The sequence below is a fragment of the Dipodomys spectabilis genome, unplaced genomic scaffold, assembly GCF_019054845.1.
Source record: "Dipodomys spectabilis isolate Male_0828 unplaced genomic scaffold, ASM1905484v1 ptg000178l, whole genome shotgun sequence".
NCBI classification, from domain to species: Eukaryota; Metazoa; Chordata; class Mammalia; order Rodentia; family Heteromyidae; genus Dipodomys; species Dipodomys spectabilis.
In genome coordinates, this window is record NW_024870855.1 from 616,286 (window position 1) to 636,955 (window position 20,670).

General features: G+C 40.8%; 1 protein-coding gene across 1 annotated transcript; it reads right to left on the reverse strand.

Moving 5' to 3' along the window:
• Positions 1–8,958: 8,958 nt before the first annotated feature.
• LOC122120872 (protein transport protein Sec61 subunit gamma-like) lies at positions 8,959–9,375 on the reverse strand. Its single transcript, XM_042695116.1, has one exon. The coding sequence runs from the start codon at positions 9,333–9,335 to the stop codon at positions 9,129–9,131; it is 207 nt and encodes a 68-aa protein (XP_042551050.1). The 5' UTR covers positions 9,336–9,375; the 3' UTR covers positions 8,959–9,128.
• Positions 9,376–20,670: the final 11,295 nt, after the last annotated feature.

Genomic DNA, 20,670 nt, shown 5'->3' on the forward strand with positions numbered 1-20,670 from the left:
AGGGCTGGGAAGGTGGCTCAGTGGTAGAGCGCTTGCCTTGCATGCCTGAGGCCCTGGGTTTGATTCCTCAGCACCACATAAGAAAAAAGAAAAAAGCCGGAAGTGGTGCTGTGGCTCAAGTGGCAGAGCACTAGCCTTGAGCTGAAGAGCTGAGGGACAGTGCCCAGGCCCAGAGTTCAGGCCCCACGACCAGACCAAAAAAAAAAAAAAAAAACTTCAAGTGAATCACCTGTCCATACAGGGTGCATGCAGATCACAGTGGAGACAGTCAGGGCACAGCTCCACAACCTTCCCTGCCTTGTGCAGGCTCCAGGACATCCCTGTTGCTTTTGTGCTGTTGTGTTTGTTTGATATACAGTTCCAACACTGTGATCATGTCATATGCAGGGGCTGCCTGGATGTCTTCCAGGATGGTACCCACCATGTCTGCATTTGATTATGAAGATAACTGGCTCCATGGGGGAAAGCACACCAGGTACCCTTATCATTTGTGTTAGCCACTGGTTCAGGATCATGAATTTGTTTGAGAAAAAAACACCTGGTATTGGAACATTTGCTCTTTCCCATAGAAATCTTAAAAGTGGCCTTTTAGGCCACCATGGGTCAAAGGACCAGAAGTGGAACCCCAGATCCCAAGCTACTGACTACAAAATCTCCATCAGCAATGGGAGAATTAGTGATGACCCAGCTCCTGTTGGCCAAGCCAATGGAAAATACATTTATATTTGGCAAGTGCCAATATAATTGGGTGTTTTAAAATTCCAGAAGACTTTAATTGTGGAAAATCACTTAAGTCCTTTATTGTCTTTTTCCCCTTCTTGAAGCTGAGCAACGAAATGAAACCAAACTAGATTTTAATTTTAAAAAATTAAAAATTAGAAAAAAAGCTAGCCCCCAGTAGAATTTAAAGCACGTCTCTAAACTGCCTTACATTTTCTGTTCAGGAAATATTGCCTAGCTAACTGCAAGGGTCCCCAGCCTGTTTCTAATTTTCACCTTTTACTCTCTTCAGGAGATGGAAAGAAAAAGAACCATAAAATAATGCCTCTCGAATTGTCATAGTTTCTGTTCAACCTGCACAGTAACTCAACCCTATTTGCCTGTAGAAAAGAAAAATTTCCCTCTGAAAGGGGTCACAGGATCCCCAAAGATCTCCATGAAGACAGGGTAACTTCCTAGTTCAGCACTTTTCTCAGGGCTCCAGTTCTATCGCCCTGATCTTAGCCCTTAGGACAGCACCAAGATACCTGTGCAAGCACCCTCTTGTTCACTAGGAGACCACATGGGAGGACTGAGCATCAGGACTGGCCACCAATTATCACTCAAAAATAGTGTCCAAATCCAATATAACATGCAGGTCAAGCCACATGTTCCTATTCTCCTACCAATGATCTTGCCTTGTAGGTTTGCCAGATCAAATAAAGGATCTCATAATAACCAAATTTCAGATAACCCAAGAGTATAATGTAAAAATAAAGAGTATAATGTGCTTGTGTAATTACACCCCTTATATTGCATGGGACTTAGATACAATGAAACATTATTCACGGGTTTTCTGACATTTCCACTTAATCTGCCAGCCTACACTATCACTTGGTGAATCTGGAACTTTAACACTAGGAGATTTCTCCTGGTAAGAATCAAACATCCAAATGCTGAAATGCTGATTGTCACAATTGTCACATATCTCCCCTCTACCCCCCCCCCCCACACACACACTGGGGTTGATCTCAAGGTTTCATGAATGAATGCAAGGCAGACAATCTCACTCCTGCTTTCTGTGGATGTCTTATTGGTAAAGATCCCAATCCATTTATATGTGTGAATAAACATATTATTCTATAATTTTATAAACAATTAGTGTATACTTGAAAAAGCATTTAGGATGTTGCTGCTTTACATTTTATTTCAGGGTTCAGAGAAGGGAAAAAAATGACTGGAAGAAAGTTGAAGGAAAGTGAACAGGAAGGCAGAGTAGGAATGAAGGAAGAAAAACCAAGAAAATAAATAAATAAAATAAAGGGAAGCCATGAAGACTCTTTGGAACATTCTCTATGTACAAACTAGCCACCTCAACTATGTCAAAATTATAAGCTGCTGCAAAATCATTTAGGTTAGAACTGAAATGATGAGTAATTCTCTATAGAAAACACCTATTTAAGAAGATAATTGATGACATTTTAAAATTAATTTATGACATATTACATTGTGACATTTCAGTTTGAAAATGCCTATATTTTGTAATTAAATTATAACCATTTTCACCAATGTTTCTTGAATATTATTCTAGGTCCCCACCAAAGAGACTTAAAATCATACTTTCTGGTTATCCGAAGAAATTATATGCAGATTTACAAGCTTCATCAACTCAATCTGTATTCTACAAGTCTCAAGGTTCCTAGATATTCTATAGGCAATCAAAAGTTTGGCATTTTTGTAGGCAAAATAATCCATTGATTTGACTTTTAAAATATTTATCCAGAGCCGTGCTTTGATGACTCATGCCTGTTATCCTAACTACTCAGGAGGCTGAGATCTGAGGATCCTGATTCGAAGGCAGCCTGGGCAGGAAAGCCCACAAAACTTTTATCACCAATTATTCACCAATAAGCCAAAAGCAGAACTGTGGCTCAAGTAGTAGAATACTAGCTTGGAGGGGAAAAAAAGCTCAGGGATAGTGCCCAGGCCCTAAGTTCAAGCCTCAGTACCAGCACCACCACCCCTAATAAAAAAAAAAACCAGAAGCTATCTCTCTCTTCATATATAATATATAATATAATATATTTCTTACGAATTTAATAAGTCTTCTGGTTTCTTAAGGCCAGAAGAGGTTACAACCTCCACATAAAGAGACTTGGGTCAAAGCTTCCATGCAGACCTTTCCAAACTGTTCCATGATTATCACATGCAAGCAACTGCATGTAGGAGACTTAAACAGCATTTTCCTCTTTCGAAAGGTGGTCACAGAATACAAATACACACTTACTTGTTTATGCTTCTAGGAATATGAGAAATAGTGGTTTATACCCTGTAAACATGAGTCCTTACCCCCAAATAAACACAAGGTGAGACAATCTCCACTGATGTAAGGGGAAAACACACTAAAAATCAGACCCTAAACTTCCCTGCACACTGAAGGTTTTACATGCTGATTTGAAGCTATCGGATTGTATTCTGATGGGAGTTCAGACCTGGGAAACAAAGACTCAGCTAGTAAGTCACTTCCTTTGTCCTCCTGTAATTTTCAAGCTGTGTGACTTGAGCAGGAAGAATGGCGGTCTGAGGGAGATTCTATGGCTGGCCTGTGTTCCAGGAGCATTGCATCCTGGGGTGACTAAGAAGAGAGAACATGGACATAGGGAAATTCAACCTGATTGGTTTTCATCATAACCATAGAGTCAAAGTGAGGCATGGAGAAGGAGAGGCAGAAATCCTTGGAAAATCTGTGAGGGCCCTGAGAAGTGGAGGCCATGGGGGTCAGGCAAATTGCAGAGGTTCAAGACAATCACAGGTCATCATCCACACTGCTGCCCAGGACCACTGAGTTGTGCTATTGTTTCTAGTGTCGTCAAATATAGTGTATTTCTTGGTATCTTTAATCCTAGCTACTCAGGAGGTTGAGATCTAAGGATTGAAGTTCAGAGCCAGCCCAGGCAGGATTGTCTGTAAGGCTCTTTATCTCCAATAAAAACTACTACTAAAAAAACAGCCAGGAGTGGAACTGTGATTCAAACCTCAGAGACAGAGCCACAAGACCAGCACAAATATATATATATATATCTCCCATGTAACGGATGAACGGGAAACCTAATATACAGCAAGGAGACACTGAAAAGAGACCTTGTGGCAGTTCCCATGAGAAGTGTCATGGCAGGCCATGCATGGCTCCAAGGAAAGGAAACACCTGTGTTCCTCAGAAGTGGCTGCAGCAAAGGAGAGTGGAGCAGGGAACATGGGTCTGGAATTGACTTGTTTGTCATTTCAGCAGGCCCCGGAGCACAGATGCTGTCCTAACTATATGGTGCCTGGCCCTGGTTACGTAGTGTAGGTAGAAAGGGATCTGGAGTAAGACAGTGCCATGTAAGAGGTGAGGGGGATGGAGGGGTCTGGATTGGATGGTTTGCTTTTGAAAGCTGCTCTCATGGTCGAGTTTATTCTCTCTCTAGGAACTGGCTGTCCTTCCACACTCAGCCAAAATACAGGGGAAAAAATGACCTGGTCACAGAATACCCTGGCTATAGCTACCCAGGGTTGACATCCATCATCATATACGGAAGGAGCTCTGCCCAGCAGTTCCCAGCCTGGAATGGCTTCTCTGTTCCACCTCAGGCTTTTCCTCATTCTGCCACGTGTTGTAAAGATGAATGTAAAAGGCTCTCTCCCCTCTACTTCCCTACCTGGGGACAAGTGGCAACCATCTGCTTCCCAGAGGATGCAGGTTGTGCCCTCTTTGGCTCCCAGGGAGTCTTCATCTGCCCTGAGCCCCATTCCTGAGGGGACTTGGATGCAAACGAACTGAGCTACTCGTGGTGGTGTATGTCCCATTCCAAGAGGGAAGCCTGGACAGCACAGCCAGCCCTGGTTGGGGAAGATGCCGCCTCTTCAGCAGAATCCAGCAGAGGCTCTGTTTTTTATCTGTTGGCTGGGTTCTCTGTGATTCCTTGGTGAGTCTGTAAAGGCCTGGAGGGGCAGCCAGGCCTATGGAAACATTTTGTTTGCAATTCTGAGGTATATGTCCCCCATTCACTAGGGAGCTAATTCCTGAGTGGAAGAGGAAGCCAAAGGCATTTGTTATACTCATGTACTCTTGTTGTCTCTATCTTCATAAAAGAAGCAGAAGCAGAAGCAGAGGCAGAGGCAGAGGAAGTAGAGGAGGAGGAGGGGGAGGGGGGGAGGGGGAGGGAGAGGGGAAGGGGGAGGGAGAGGGGAAGGGGGAGGGAGAGGGGAAGGGGGAGGGGGAGGGGAGGAGGAGGGGGAGGGGAGGAGGAGGAAGAAGAAGAAGAAGAAGAAGAATTAGAAGAAGAAGAAGAAAGCAGCACAATAACCTCTATATCAACCAGAAAAGTTAGAAAGAGGCAGGAGGCAAATCAGTTAAAATCTAGTCAGAGAAAACAAACAACAAAGTACAAACAACAGAATACTAATAGCTACCTCAAAAATCTGTAAATTCACTGCCACATGGCCCCAAAATTATTCCACAAATCACAAGCACCAAAGAAAACATTCACTTCAGTGGAACTCCCGGGATGTGATGGATTTCCAGCATTTGTGACCCAACAAAACAAATGCTTCTGGCTCGGAGGTCAGTAACATCTTGCTATAGAAAAACAAACCAGGGGCTGGGAAGTTAGTTCGGTGGTAGAGCGCTTGCCTTGCATGCCTGAGTCCCTGGGTTCGATTCCTCAGCACCACATAAGCAAAAAGAAAAAAGCCGGAAGTGGTGCTGTGGCTCAAGTGGTAGAGCGCTAGCCTTGAGCTGAAGAGCTGAGGGACAGCACAGCACCTAGGCCCAGAGTTCAGGCCCAAGACTGGACCCAAAAGAAAAAGAAAAAAAAAGAAAGAAAAGAAAAACAAAAAGTATAAAAATCCATCAAGGGGCTGGAAAAGTGGCTCGGTGGTAGAGTGCTTGCCTCGCATGCATGAGGCCCTGGGTTCAATTCTTCAGCACCACATAAACAGAAAAGGCCAGAAGTAGAGCTGTGGCTCAAGTGGTAGAGTATTAGACTTGAGCAAAAGCAGCTCAAAGACTGTGCCCAGGCCCTGAGTTCAAGCCCCAGGACTGGCAATAAATAAATAACTTTAAAAAATCCATCAAGAACTCAAAAAATTAAATCCCCCAACAGCAAATCCTCAAAGAAACAACTGCCCAATAAATAAGTGGGCTAAAGACTTAAAGAGAAACTTCACTGAAGAAGAAAGAAGGATGGCCAATAGACACATGAAGAAATGCTCAACCTCCCTAGCCATAAAAGAAATGCAAATCAAAACAACATTGAGATACCATCTCACCCCAGTTAGAATGGCTATAATCAAGAACTCTAATAACAACAGGTGCTGGAGGGGATGTGGACAGAAGGGAACCCTACTGCACTGTTGGTGGGAGAGTAAGCTTGTTTAACCACTTTGGAAAGTAGTATGGAGGCTCCTCAAAAGACTCCACATAGAGCTCCCCTATGACCCAGCAATCCCACTTTTGGGCATTTGCCCAAATGATCACAAACAAGACCATACTAAAGCTCCCAGCACAACTATGTTTATTGCAGCATTATTTACCATAGCTAAGATATGGAACCAACCCAGATGCCCCTCAGTAGATGAATGGATCAAGAAAATGTGGTATATATACACAGTGCAATTCACAGAAAGAAGGACATTGCCCCATTTGTTAGGAAATGGAAAGACTTGGAAAAAATTATATTAAGTGAAGTAAGCCAGGCCCAAAGAAACATAGGTCCCATGGTTTCCCTTATTTGCAATAACTAGTATATGTCTGAGACAAGCAGAAACAGTCAGATAAGTTGATGTTAGGTGAAATGAACCCCAAGATAAGTCTTCAAATGTTTTTTCTTTCTTGTGATTGTTTCAAACGTTTGTAAGATGATTTCTTTGTTGCTTTGTATGTCCCTCCCCCACGGTATAATCCCTGTTTTCACTGTATTTGATATTGGTATAATTTGTGGAGGGGAAGGGAAAAAACAAATTGTTTAAATAGGGATACAGATGGGCCCATTGCAACAATGAGATGTACAAGATGTTATGTCGAGAAACTAACTTTACAACTTTGCAGGGGGTCGGGGGGAATAAGGGGATAGAGGGATGGGAGGGCAGGGATAGTAAGGGGAAACAAAGGAGGAGGCAACAATGCTTGATAAGAAATGTACTCATTACCTTGCCCATGTAATTGTAACCCCTCTCTAAGGTATTTTCACAATAAAAATAAGATCCATCAAATGTTGGGTTATAAGAACATTAACTCCTTATTTGTAAGATAAAGACATTATTAAAGGCTTAATTGTGCCTGCAACCTCTGATTATATGTAGACGTGCTAACATTTCCTCATGTGTGACTTAGAGCTAGGGCCTTATAGAGGTAGTCAAGTTAAAATGAGGCTGGAACCCTTTCGAAAAAGTGGGAATTTGGACACAAAGTATGCATAGGAGGGAGAGGATATGAAGAGACACAAGGAAAAGGTGGCCATCTGTGAGAAAAGGGAGGGACCCTCTAAAGAAACCTGGCCCCTATCTTAGATCCTGAGAGGCTCTGGGGTCCAATTGCTGAAGTCACCATGTTTATGGTTCTTTGTTGCAGCATCTAGAGCAAACGAACATGGACATAGTTCAGACCTACAGAACACAAATCCACATTTACTTCCTCAGTTACACAAGATCTCCTTCCAATGCGATGGACCATGATAGGGGAACATTGTAGAGTAAAATTTATTTTTTTAAAAAAACAAGTAGCCCGTGAGATAAATCTTAGAAAAATGTTTCTAAACACATAACTAGATAAATTAGATTCCAGCGCCTTTATTGCCTATAATCAAAAGCATTGTGAGTGCTCATAGGACATGCTAGTGTTTAAATAGCTACAAAAAATTAAAGTTCATCTGATTTTTTTTTAGATATTGCCAAATACTTAAGCTTTACCTAACCATGCTATTCCTCATTCTATTACAATTTTAGATTTGTTCATTATAAAGAAGTAAACACAATGAGAAAGCTAGAGAAGTATCTAAATCTCTTATTACAAAATAGACAAAATTAACGAACATGTGAGGAGTTTGGGCTGTGAATCTGGAGACTGCAACAAGGTGATGGTGTGTGGTTTGGACTACTTACAGGGCCTGGTATGTTGCCTTTAAGAGGTGCCAGAACCTTTAAGTGGTGGGAGGGGAGTCAGGCCATTGAGGAACTGACCTTGAGGGAAAGAATGGGGTCTTAGCCTCCCATTCATCATATATGCTTTCCAGATCTTAATATGAACAGGGTTACTCCACCACATGCTCCCATGATTTGCTGTCACCACAGGCCCAAGGCAATGGGACCCACTGGTCAAGGACAGGAACTTCCAAACCTGTGTTTCAAAGTAACTTCTAATGATGGATAGCTCAAGCATTAGTTATGGTAACAGAATGCTAACCATCACAGATGCAGAATTAAGGAATCACATGTATATTTTTTGATGTTAAGAAGCCATATTCTTAAAAATCTTCCCTCTGGATGGGCAAATAATATACACAAATATTGTTAAGTGTGTGTAAGTTAGAATATTGAGATAAGATGTCTCTGTTTACAGAATGGTACTCTTGTTTTAGTTCAGAGTGGGAAGAATAACTTTTATAGGATGTTCAAGGGTAAAAAGTTCTTCTCCTGGAGAGTTTTCAGAATGAAGCATTCTAAAAGAATCTGCCAAACAAACAGTAGTAGGGCATACACAGTAAAGAAGGGAATATGGATATTTCTGAAAAGAACACAAGAGATCACTGCCAAAGTAGATCTGAAGAGTCATTCGCCTTAAAACAATAAACTATGAGCCAACAAATCCTAAGAAGGTACAATTTAAAGGAATGAAAATCTTTTCTATTTGACCACACCCTTAAACAAAGGGTGTTAGGAATATTACATAACACTGTGGACTTCCATGAAATCTAGGACCATGTTCAGGACCAAAAAGTATACCCTGAATGTTGACCAGCACTAATAGATGTATTCGCCTTAAACGTATAGATGATAAGACTCAGAGGCAGGGGCTTTCACCTCATCTGTGAGTTTTCCTTTTGAAAGAGCTTTGGAATTAGGAATCACAGGCCAGAGAAAGTGAACTGATCAAGTTCTACCAAAATTCATGGAAACCAAGGTTAGTATCCCACTAGGTATCAAATACTAGTCCCTTCATTTAAAAATACCTTGGTGAATGCAAACAGTAAGTGTAACACTTACTGTTTGGTGGGGGGGAGGTTGATGGAAAAACACAGTTTATTTCAAAATTAATTTAGGAATAGAAAACATCTTGGAAGGGGGATAAAACCAGAAAAACACCAAGTATTTAGATGAATGTTTACTTCGTGAGCTTCTCAAACTCTCACTCACTCACTAATCCCCGTGATGAAATTGTCTCCAAAGTGGATTCAGTCACCCACAATGATGTTATTAATAGGGATATGGACCAATTTTACAAAGAAGCCAATGAAGCCTATTATTGTAAATCCTATTGCTGTTGCCATGGCAATCTTCTGGAATTCTTTTCTACCAGGTTTGGTGCATCTTTTAACCAGCCGAATTGAATCCTTTACAAACTGCCAACTTGGCTCAACAAACTGCATTACCTGATCCATGATTACCTGCGGGTGGCCACTCCTCACACCAGCGACACGTAGCACTCGTTTTTGTTTTTGTTTTTGTTTTTAATTTCCAAACTATAGCACCAAAAAGCAAACCAAAAACATTTCCCCAAATTTTTTTTCATTTTTTTAATCGTGAAAAATACCATACAGAGGGGTTACAATTACATGGGCAAGGTAATGAGTACATTTCTTATCAAGCATTGTTGCCTCCTCCTTTGTTTCCCCTTCCCATCCCTTCCCAACCTCCCCCCAGCCCCTGTTACTCCCCCCGTCCCCCGCCCCCAGCCAAAGTTATAAGGTTCTTTTTTTGATAACGTCTTGTACATCTTATTGTTGCAAGGGTCCACCTGTATCCCTATTTAAACAACTTGTTTTTTCCCTTCTCCTCCACAAATTATACCAACATCCAATACAGTGAAAACAGGGGCTATACCGTGAGGGAGAGACATACAAAACAAGGAAATCATCTTATAAATATGTTAGAAACAATCTCAAGAAAGAAAAACATTTGAATCCTTATCTTGGGGTTCATTTCGCCTAATATCAACTTATCTGACCATTCTGCTTGTCTCAGACATATAGTACAGTGAACTCTTAATATGATAATTCTTTGGTCAATTAGTATAAATTCAAAAATTGTTTATATTTATTTTATTTTTGGAAGTATGAGCTATGATTCACATAAAACTATACATATATATATATATATATATATATATTTAAAGCGCTCAATATGATGATTTGATATATCTATGATTTTAAGAATAGACGGATCCAATGATGCTAGTAAAGGATTTTTGTTGTTGTTGCTGTGTATTGTATTAAATTTTCTTCTTACAAGAAAGATTGGAAATTGAAATGCATTTAGAATAGAGGAGTTAAATTCCAAGTGGAGTCATGCCTCTTGATTTCCTTTCTAAAGTAAGAGAAAGCTGAGGAAAAGAAAGTTTTAAAATAGTAACAGGTGCTGGTGGCTGGCAACTATAATCCTAACTACACAGGAAGCTGGGATATGAGGATCACTGTTCAAAGTGAGCCCAGGTAGGAAAGTCCGGGCTCCTATCTCCAGTTAACCACCAGAAAACTGGAAGTGGCACTGTGGCTCAAAGTGGTAGAATGCTAGCCTTGAGCAACAGAACTCAGGGACAGTGCCCAGGTCCTGAGTTCAAGTCCCACAACCAACAAAAAAATAAAATATTAACATGCCCAGTCCCAGTTGCTCAAGCCTGTAATCTTAGCAACTCAGGCTGAGATCTGAGGATTACTGTTCAAAGCCAACCTGGGCAGGATAATCTGTGAGTCTTTTCCAACTAATTACCAAAAAGCCAAACATGGATCTGTGGTTTAAGTAGAAGAGTGACAGCCTTCAATGAAAAAGCTGAGGGACAGTGTCCAGGCCCTGAGTTAAATCTCCAGTATAGGAACAAAAAAGAGTAACAGTAGGGAGAATGATAGAAGTGACACTGATCAAGATGCATTTTACTCAAGAACTGACATTCTGAACTGAGACAACTTTGTACAATCACTTAAAGATAAGATAGATGATAGATAGATAGATAGATAGATAGATACGTAGATAGACCACTGACATATTTTTCTAATAGCCAATATTTGTATGAATTCTACTGGACTCTAATTTTATAATACAGGAAAAATAAGCAAAGTAAACTCTGAAATAATAAGCTCTTTTCATACAAAAGAAGATTTCCCCAAAATCTCTTTGACATAAGTTATTGAAATCCTTTATTTATTCCAAAAAGAAATTTGGCATATTCAACTAGGATGGAAACTTTTTAGAAGAGAAGTTTGATAATAATCATGCCATGCAACAGTTTTGAAATATCACGATGTTTATGGGTTTTTCCACAGATGGCAAATTAGAAAATTCTTTCCTTCCATTTTTAAAAGGTGGAATTATTAAAAATTCCCAAGTATGTCCTACATATTACCGCCCCCCTCAGCTCAAAAATTTTGAGACTGCTCATTTGCCTACTAAATAATCATTTTAGAAGGATTTTGAGCAGGACACTAGTGGCTCACACATGTAATCCTAGGTACACAGGAGGCTGAGATCTGAGGATCACAGTTTGAAGCCAGCCCAGGCAAGAAAGTCCTGTGACACTCTTATCTCCAATTAACCACTGAAAAGCCACTTTAGCTGTGGCTAAAGTGTTTGAGCCCTAGCCTTGAGCAAAAATGCTCAGGGACAGTGCCCAGGCTCTGGCCCTGAGTTCAAGCCCCACTGCTGGCACTAATAATAGTAATAATAATAATAATAATGTCTAAGATTCTTTGAAAACAAAATTGAAAGGAAGGCCTTTCTTGGAATCAAGGCACTATTGGGTCAAGAAAGATTCCATTAATAACATTGAAAGCAACTGTTGGTCAAAGTTAAATGAACTTTTCTCAGTGTGAGGAATGTTAAGAGTCATTCCAGCCAGGGACTGATGGTAATGCCTGTAATCCTAGCTACTCAGGAAACTGAGAGCTGAGGACTAGTTTGAAGCCATCCTGAGCCAAAAAGTCTATGAGACTCTTAGCGCCATTTAACCAGGAAAAAGCTGTAAGCAGATGTGTAGCTCAAGCAGTAGAGTGCCAACCTTGAGAGAAAAAGCCAAATGAGAGCAGGAGACCCTGAGTTTAAGCCCCAGTATGATCAGGAGTTCCTCAGCTTTGAAGTCTGCATAACAATTTAATAAAGCAGGGAATAAGATATTAATCCTATAGGCAGCAGTTTCTAGACTTTATTTCTAGCCATTTTCTAGATTGTATTAATTGGAATCATTATCTGGAAGACTAATAAAAGGGACATTACATTGGGAAAAGGTGCTAAGATAAATCACTGTAAGAACCAATCTCCTCATGGAAAAAAAAAAGCCACACAGAAAGCAAACACCCAATGGAGAGAAAGAGCTTCTTTGGCAGCTCACAATTCTGAGTACCTGTTTATGTGAGGGACTGTACAGTATGCACAACTTTAAAAAGCTAACAGAGCTGGATGTCAGGAGTGCACACCTGTAATCCTAGCTACTCAAGAGGCTGAGTTCTAAGGATCATACTTCAAAACCAGCCTGAGCAGGAAAGTCTGCAAGACTCTTATCTCCAATTAACCACCATAAAAGCCATTCATAGAGCTGTGGTTCAAGTGGCAGAGTGTACAAAAGCTCAGAGACAGCACCCAGGCCCTGAGTTCTAGCCCCAGCACTGGTATACCACAGAGAGAGAGAGACAGACAGACAGACAGACAGACGGGGGGAGAGGGGGAGAGTGTTACCAGAGAACCTTCATAGTCAGGAAAGTGGTAGATATAGCTTCTCAGATAATGTCCCAGGGCACAGCTACTGACCAAATCCAATGCTGGGGGAGCTCTGCTGGACAACATGGAATCTTTGGTTCTGGTCTTCCCCTGGAGTTCTCTCACTCCTCTGCCACCGCGTCCTGCAAGTCTATTCACTAAGACAAGGATGGCGCCATCCCCCCTGCCTCCTGTGCTATGGCTGAGCTGGTTCCTGGTGGAACAAGGAGAGGAGCCTTCAGTCAATGTACACACCTGGCACCAACGTATGTCCAACCCAGGCTCTGCTCTCCTTATCTGAAGTTGCTGCATATACTCCAACAACAGTTTTGAAGTATTCTCTGAATATCTCTAGCAAATATTGTATCTTCTACAAGGTAATACTTAGACTTGCACATTTGTACCGTCTTCCAGACCCAAAACATTGATTTACTCTGTGGGAGGGCCTGAAGTTAAATGGTAGATGGATAAAGAAGACCAAATTACATTTTATAGCTGGGAGTTAGTGGCTCACACTTGTAGTCCCAGCTACTCAAAAGGCTGATATCTGAGGATCATAGTAAAAAGCCAGCCTGAGCAGTTGATAAGACTCTTATCTCCAATTAACCAGCAAAAGGCCATAAGTGAAGGTATGCTTCAAGTAGTAGAGTGGTAGCCTTAAGTGGAAAAAGCCAAGTGAGAATGAAGCCCTGAGTTCAAGCCCCAGCACTGGCAAAAGAAAATTTATATACAGGTATAGAACTGTACACTTACTAAATGCTAAAAACATTCAAAATAAGAAGAATAAATAATTGAACCAAATTTTTACTTGTATTAATTCACAATCATTTAATCAATGGATTATTACCTTTGCAAGATAAGCAAATAAGAAAGGAAAGACCCAGAGGAATTGAAAAAAAATGACCAGAGTCTCATAACTGTTTTTCTTTAAAATTCATCTAATATCCAAGTTCATTTGGCTACTTTGTGAGGTATCCAGAATGGAAAACTCCATTCCTCTTCTTTTTCCTCAGAGAACCAAGTGAGCTTGATCTATTCAAAAGCATGTCTTTCTAATATTCAGAGCTCCCCACGAGTCAGTCAAACTTCTGAACTGGGTAACTATACACCAAGAACGTGAAATGAACTGCCCAAACTTCACTGCCTTTTACTGGCCTTATGCAAGAAAATTATTCTATCTTGTTATCTGTACCCTCACATGTCCAGCAGTATTCTACAATTTGGAACCTTGATATTCAGCCTGTAAAAGTGTGCAGTCATTGTATTCGATACACATAATGTTTTTAAAAAATGAACTATGTAACTTGTGGTTAGGGATGGGAGGGGGAAATAAGGAAGAGGTAAAAAAAAAATGGCCAAAAAGCATTGTACTCATAATCTGACTTGGGAAATTGTAATCCCTTTGTACAATTCCTTAAAAGTCACTATTTTAAAAGTGTGTTTTCTATTCCATTCTATAGCCAAAACATGGCAAGGCATCCATTCTCTGGATAAGAGAAGTCCTGCTGGAGTACAGTCCCCATCATGGAATCTGTCCCCAAAACTCAGTTTGCAAAAGGCTAACGCTGGCAGTAGCCATCCTATTTTCCCTCATGTATTGCACAATCCTCCATCTGTTTCTACATATATATTTTTAATTAAGCACATTAATTTTTTTGTTTATGTGATACCAAAGAATCGAACCCAGGGCCTCATGCATGCTAAACAAGCACCCTACCATTGAGCCCAATTCCCAGCCATGTTTATATTTTTAACACCTCTAATTCTGGCGGTTTCAAGTGGCATCTCCATATCTTTTCATACTCTAGGAAACACATCTATACACCCTAGGAAAGTTTTCCTGGCAAACAACTACTTCAAGCCAATTCCAAAGCCAAGACAAATAGACCCTCTGCTCCCTCCTGCAGTCTCTCAACTTTACTCCTGCATGAGATGAGGCCACGCCTCCTTGGAGAGGCTCACAGACTGTGCTTGTGGTTTCTCAGCATCAAGCATGCTTCATCCTGTGTGGGCCTCTCTGCCTGGGTCACCTTCCTCTTCCATGCACCCAAGAAACAACAAAAACACATGAATGAATTCCGAATGTCAGGTCCCCGTAGCCTCTGAAAGAATGTCTGACTCCTGGTGCTTGCTAGCACCTGGCCATGAATTGTTCTGCAGACCAGGCATACATTTGAGTCCCGTTCCTATCTCTCTTGCTACATCACAAGTCCCTGTCAGGCCCTGAAGTGAAGAAGTAAATGGATCTGGACAGATATGTATTTATGACCCTCATTCTGAGTGGGCAGTTTTGGTTTGGGGATAGAGCTCTGCCTCTTCTTCAGAGAAGATTCTATATCCTGCTTTAAAATAGCTCCCATTTATCATCTAGAAATTCAGAATATTAAATAATACACCTCAAAGATCTGTAGTGAGGTTTAATATGTGTAAACACTTAACACTATGCTCTCTAGTATAAAAAAACTGCTTCATATGTGAACATCAAAGACTGGAGTTCTGGGACAAGTATACTTGTATAAAGCATGACACTAACAGGCTCTATGGCTATAAGTTAAACTCTGCCTTGTTTCCCATGTATTAAAATGAGTGAGTTTCCTGTGCCTTGCTAGGGGAATCATGAAATTTTAGATAATGCTACACTTACAAAACAATACATATCAGGGTTGGAGGCATGGCTTGGGCAGTAAGGTACCTGTCAAGGAGCGGAAAGCATCAGGTACCAAGTGTGAATCCCAATCTCAGAAAAAATAAACAAAATAATAAAAAGAAAGACAAACATGGTGTGCCTGCTTGCTTTCTCTGGCCCTGTCTCTTCTGTGGACTGATAGAGGACCTAGTTCTTTTGCTGTATGCACAGGAGAGGACTAAACCAGCCTGCCTTTGCCTGTTTATTTAGTCATGCTTTTAACATTTTATAGAATCTTCTCATCTCAGGGAAATGCACCCCATGCACACACTCACATACATTTTAAAAAAGACTCTGTGGTATGTTTCTTGTAACATGTTTAATGGAAAGAATGAACGTGTCCCATGGTCCTTGGTAATTCTGTTATATTTTCTCTTAGCCCCTTTACAACATATTCTCATACATTTATTCTGATTCCCTTATAAATTCAGCCTTCCACCCAACTAATAGCAAGATATACAATTGAATATGTTGGTACATTGGTGGTCTATAGGGTGTCTGGCCAAGGAAGAGATGGAGAGTTGAAATCCAAGCTTCCATAGCAAGGCAGGACAGGTCTGCTATAAAGAAGGAGCTAGCATGGAGAGTTACTTGTTGTTGATGTACATAGAAAATCAATAGGACTTACTGTGAGCCACCCACAGCTTCCCTGAATCCCTGGACCATTTTTCCACAAAGTCTAAGTTGAGAGTTGGGGGAGATGGACAGTTGACATCACCTTTTCATTCTGACTTACAGTATCACTCCCCTGGGAAAACATTGGAGAAAAAAACACAAACAATTTTTCTCCACTGGACTGAATCTCCTAAATTCTTTCCTATACTGAGCAGAGCAACCAAGATGTAGCTCTGTGCTGAGAACAGAAAGCCTGAGAGAAATGCAGAAAAAAAAAAAAAAACTAAGGAAAAGCCATCCAATGGTCCCTAAAGACATCTTCTTAGGCAAGAAAATTTCTGAAAGGCCAGAAATTTCAACCTAATGGAAGCTTTTATTACAGTTCTGACCCAGGAACCAGCATCCCATAACATTTAGGAGGGGTCGGTTGGCTGTTTCTTCTCAGCGAAGAATTCTACCTTCATCCTGGTGACTTCTTCTTCCTTGTGTGAATGTTCTTTCCCCAGTAGAGATTCTCTGGTCCTTTGTCCTGAAGGATTGTCACCAGCAGGTGTGTACTTGTCTCCCATTCCAATAGCTTCCACTTGATATTGGAGGAGCCTCATACTTTGATAACCCTTCAAGAGGACCCGAATGGACTCCTATTTGGGGACCTCTCCAGATGGAGACCCCTGCTACTTTCCTTTCATTACTTTCTTTTCTCTTTCAAGTAAATTTTCTCTGTTACCTTAAAAAGCAAACAGTTCCTACTCTCTAAAGAAGCATTTTTGTCTGTGGGAATCTGGTTTGGAGATAAGGCTGACCCTGCCTCTCACAGGGATGGAAATGATCTCTCCGATGGGAAATATCTGGCGTGCTACTCCTGTGAATTACACTAGCTGACATTCAACACCTGCCCTGTGCTAAGCATAGATGGCAGTAGTCACTGAGCCTGTGTTATTTCATTTGTCACCACAACCATCTATATGTCTCTTATCTCTCTACTTCAGTTTTCTTTACACAAAAGAAGATAACAACACCCTTTTGTATTGTAAGAGTTGTTATGATCGTAAGACCTAGTTCATACTAAAGTACCCAGCAAGTACCTGAGGTAGATTGAGGATTGGCAAGCCTAGAGAACCCCTGGGAACCTGCAGCTGCTCTGCCCCCACCTTTTCTCCCCCTGTAAGGACCAGAAACACAAAATGCAGGCCCTGAGGCCATGTTCAAACAACAGCAAGAAATAGTCCAACATTGAGGCCAAATCATACTTGCTGGGTTGGCTTTCAGAACTCAGAACAAATTGTCATCTAGTAACTTATAATGATCTCAGTTTGAGTGTGTTTCCTGCTCTTGGTTCACTTGGAATGTTCTGGGCTGTGTGTCAAACACATTTTCATTGTATGACTGCCAGAGGGGGAAAAATGCCCATTGTCTTGACTATGGCTATTTTTATTTAAATTGTAGGCCAACTTTTAAGAAAGTCTTCAGGGTCATAAATGTGAAATGATGGGTAAAGTACTTTTGAAAAAATGTTTTGTTTTCATTTTTTAAAGATGTAATACGAGTTCATAGCAAATTTTGGAAACAAAAAAACCATAAAAGAAAAAAATTAATTCCACATCGACATTTCAATAAACACAAACCCTGTGAACTTTTTGGTGATTTTTTTAAATTCCTGTCATACAGACACATACACAGATCAATACAGAGGGGTGAACATTTGTGTGTGTGTGTGTGTGTGTGTGTGTGTGTGCGTGTGCATGCACGTGTGCACATGGGGATATACATATAAATGAGTATTTATTATTCTATAAATCACTTGCTGTATGTAACTAAAAGAACACACATATTTTTGTTGTCAATGTGATATATGTATGTTCACACAAACACAAGTATAAATGACTGTATGTTTAAAGATATAGGTATATCAAATATACCATGGTGAAGCTATAAGAAGCAATATAAAAGATACTTTCGTTGAGCCTGTGGATTAACTGAAAGATGGACACCAGCAGGTGTGTACTTGTCTCCCATTCAAATAGCTTCTACTTGATATTGGAGGAGCCTCATACTTTGATGCCTTGCTGATCTGAGACATTCCCTCCTGTGATCACTTTGTAGTCACTTTGAGTTCCAGGAAAGACTGGATTCCTTGCTAAACATCTTGTGACAAAAGTCAAACTGGCCTTCAAACAGGCAACATCATTTTCGTATCTGTGGCAAAAGGCAAAACTGCTCTACCTCAAGCAGAAGTGCTAGCAACTTTTCTGGAACTCCTTCCAAGACAAAGATGGAAATAATGGTCAAGTACACCACATGTGAGACAAAAATTGTTAATATTGCACCTACCTTCTCACTCTGTTCCTAGATTCTCCCTATTTAACCCAGGGCAATATCTGTACCTCAGAATACAGCAGAAGATGTACTGAAGTCTGTCTCCCCATGACTGCCATGTCATAAATCTCCTTTCTCTGCCCTTCTCCATATCTCTATATTTGGTGTATAGGATTGAGTGGGCAGATTAGAAGTGGGATTCCTGGACTTTGGGCCCAGGATCTAAATACTACTTTTGCAAATCTGCTTTCATAAGCCTAAAATTACAGCATAAACATTATTTCATATCCTGTAATGTTTTCCATGATTGCCATTTTCTTCAATGCAATAATAATAAACACAATAAATGGAACACTATTTCATAGATTGGTAAGTCCCAATCTTACGAGCACTTTTCCTATAATTAGACCTGAGGTTGTTTCCCAGTCAACATTTGTATAAAGATTGCAGGAAGATTATCTTTTGCTCAAAGGTTTTTTTTAAACCCTTTTCCTCTTTACAACGTATTTCCGGAACACAAATTGCTGGATCAAAGAGTATGGACATTTTGAGGAATTCTAGATATATCATAATAAACACAGTTTTATGGATTTCATTGTTTCTAACATGGTTTGATTGATACTCCCATTTGTGCGTTTATACTTTATTTTCCTGTATTCTCCCAGCTGCAAATACAATTTTCAAATGAGAATGTATGTGTGTGTGTGTTTGTATATATACATACATATATATATATATATATACATATATATTACTAATATATTTGATAGGGTCTGAAATACACCAGAAAAGTAGAGTGAAGCCATTAAAGGCTTATTTTCAGACTATTTTATGCCAATCATTGCTATTCTTCAAGAAAGAGCTGTAGGTATGTCTCAGCCTATTGAAGGAGTACAGGCACTCAAGCATGGCATCTTCTTGTCAGAATCAAGCTAACTTCAGCTTTGCTGGGTCAGGGATAGTCTCCAAAATGGTGTTTTTCAAAGAGTAATGAAGTAATAGGAAGTCACATGTAGAAGAGCCCCCAAAAAACAAGAGCCAACTGGCAAGCTGAGATCCAGAAGTAGCTTTGAGAATGGGAAGCCAAGGGTTGAGAATGGGAAGTCAAGGGCTAACACACACATACATACACACACACACACACACACACACACACACACACACACACACACACACACACACACACCACACATACACATTGCTCCCCAAGGCTGGGTGTGAATTCATCCTTTAAAAAGCACAGAAACATAGGCCTCATGGTTTCCCTTATTTGTAATAACTAGTATATGTCTGAGACAAGCAGAAATGGCCAGATAAGATGATGTTAGGTGAAATGAACCTCAAGATAAATATTCAAATGTTTTTTACTTTCATGCTATTGTTTCTAACATATTTATAAGATGATTTCTTTGTTGTTTGTATGTTCCTCCCCCACGATATAACCCATGCTTTCACTGTATTTGATGTTGGTATAATCTGTGGAGGGGAAGGGAAAAAACCGTTTAAATATGGATACAGGTGGACTCATTGCAACAATGAAATGTACAAGATGTACAAGTCATTATGTCAAAAATGAACTTTACAACTTTGGCCGGGGGTGGGGGCAGGGAGGGAGATGCGGTGGGTGGAATATGGGAAGGGATAGGAAGGAAGGGGAAACAAAGGAGGAAGCAACAATGCTTGATAAGAAATGTACTCATTATCTTGCCCATGTGATTGTAACTCCTCTGTGCAGTATTTTCATAATAAAAAATTAAAAATAAAATAAAAGGCACAGAGTCTGAGAATATGGGGTGCCATCCTGAAGTGCTAGCCAAGGAGACAATGAGACCCAAGTGGCAGAAGCTGGAAAGAACACTGGTCCTAGACCAGCAGTTACACAGAGTGCTCAAGACCAGTTAGGGTAGAGCAGGGGGGAAGGCCCTGGAAACTTGGCAAACATATGCCCAGGGCAGGAGGACAAGAGGACTGGGACATGCCATTTGAAAGCAGGAGTATGGGGGTCTGACATCAGAACACAGGCATTGGCTCGTGGTCCGTGGGTTTGGCTGAGTACACACACAGCTTCAATCAAAGGGCAACCACAGGAAGCCAGGGAAGCCCTGTCCACCTCCACTTTCCCTAGGCTCACCAGACACACTCCATAGTGGAGGCTGAAGGACCTCCTAGCCACAGGGAGACCCACCTCACAAAGAACCACACCCCTTCCTGGAAAATCAGACCCTGCCCTCTCTGGACTGCCATGGTCCTAAAGTCCCCCTGTGTGCTCCAGTGAGCAAAGCACCAGGGAATCCAGGGGTGCTAAGTCCAAAGGATCAGGTACCAAAGCCATGCAGTTACTGGATTCGGAGTTATTCCACAGGGTCTCTAAGAGCATTAAAACAGAGAGGTTTAGGATAGACTTGAGACAATGA

Bases quoted from the DNA above. Each gene is read 5' to 3' on its own strand.
- LOC122120872 (XM_042695116.1), bottom strand. From the start codon at position 9,335: ATGGATCAGGTAATGCAGTTTGTTGAGCCAAGTTGGCAGTTTGTAAAG.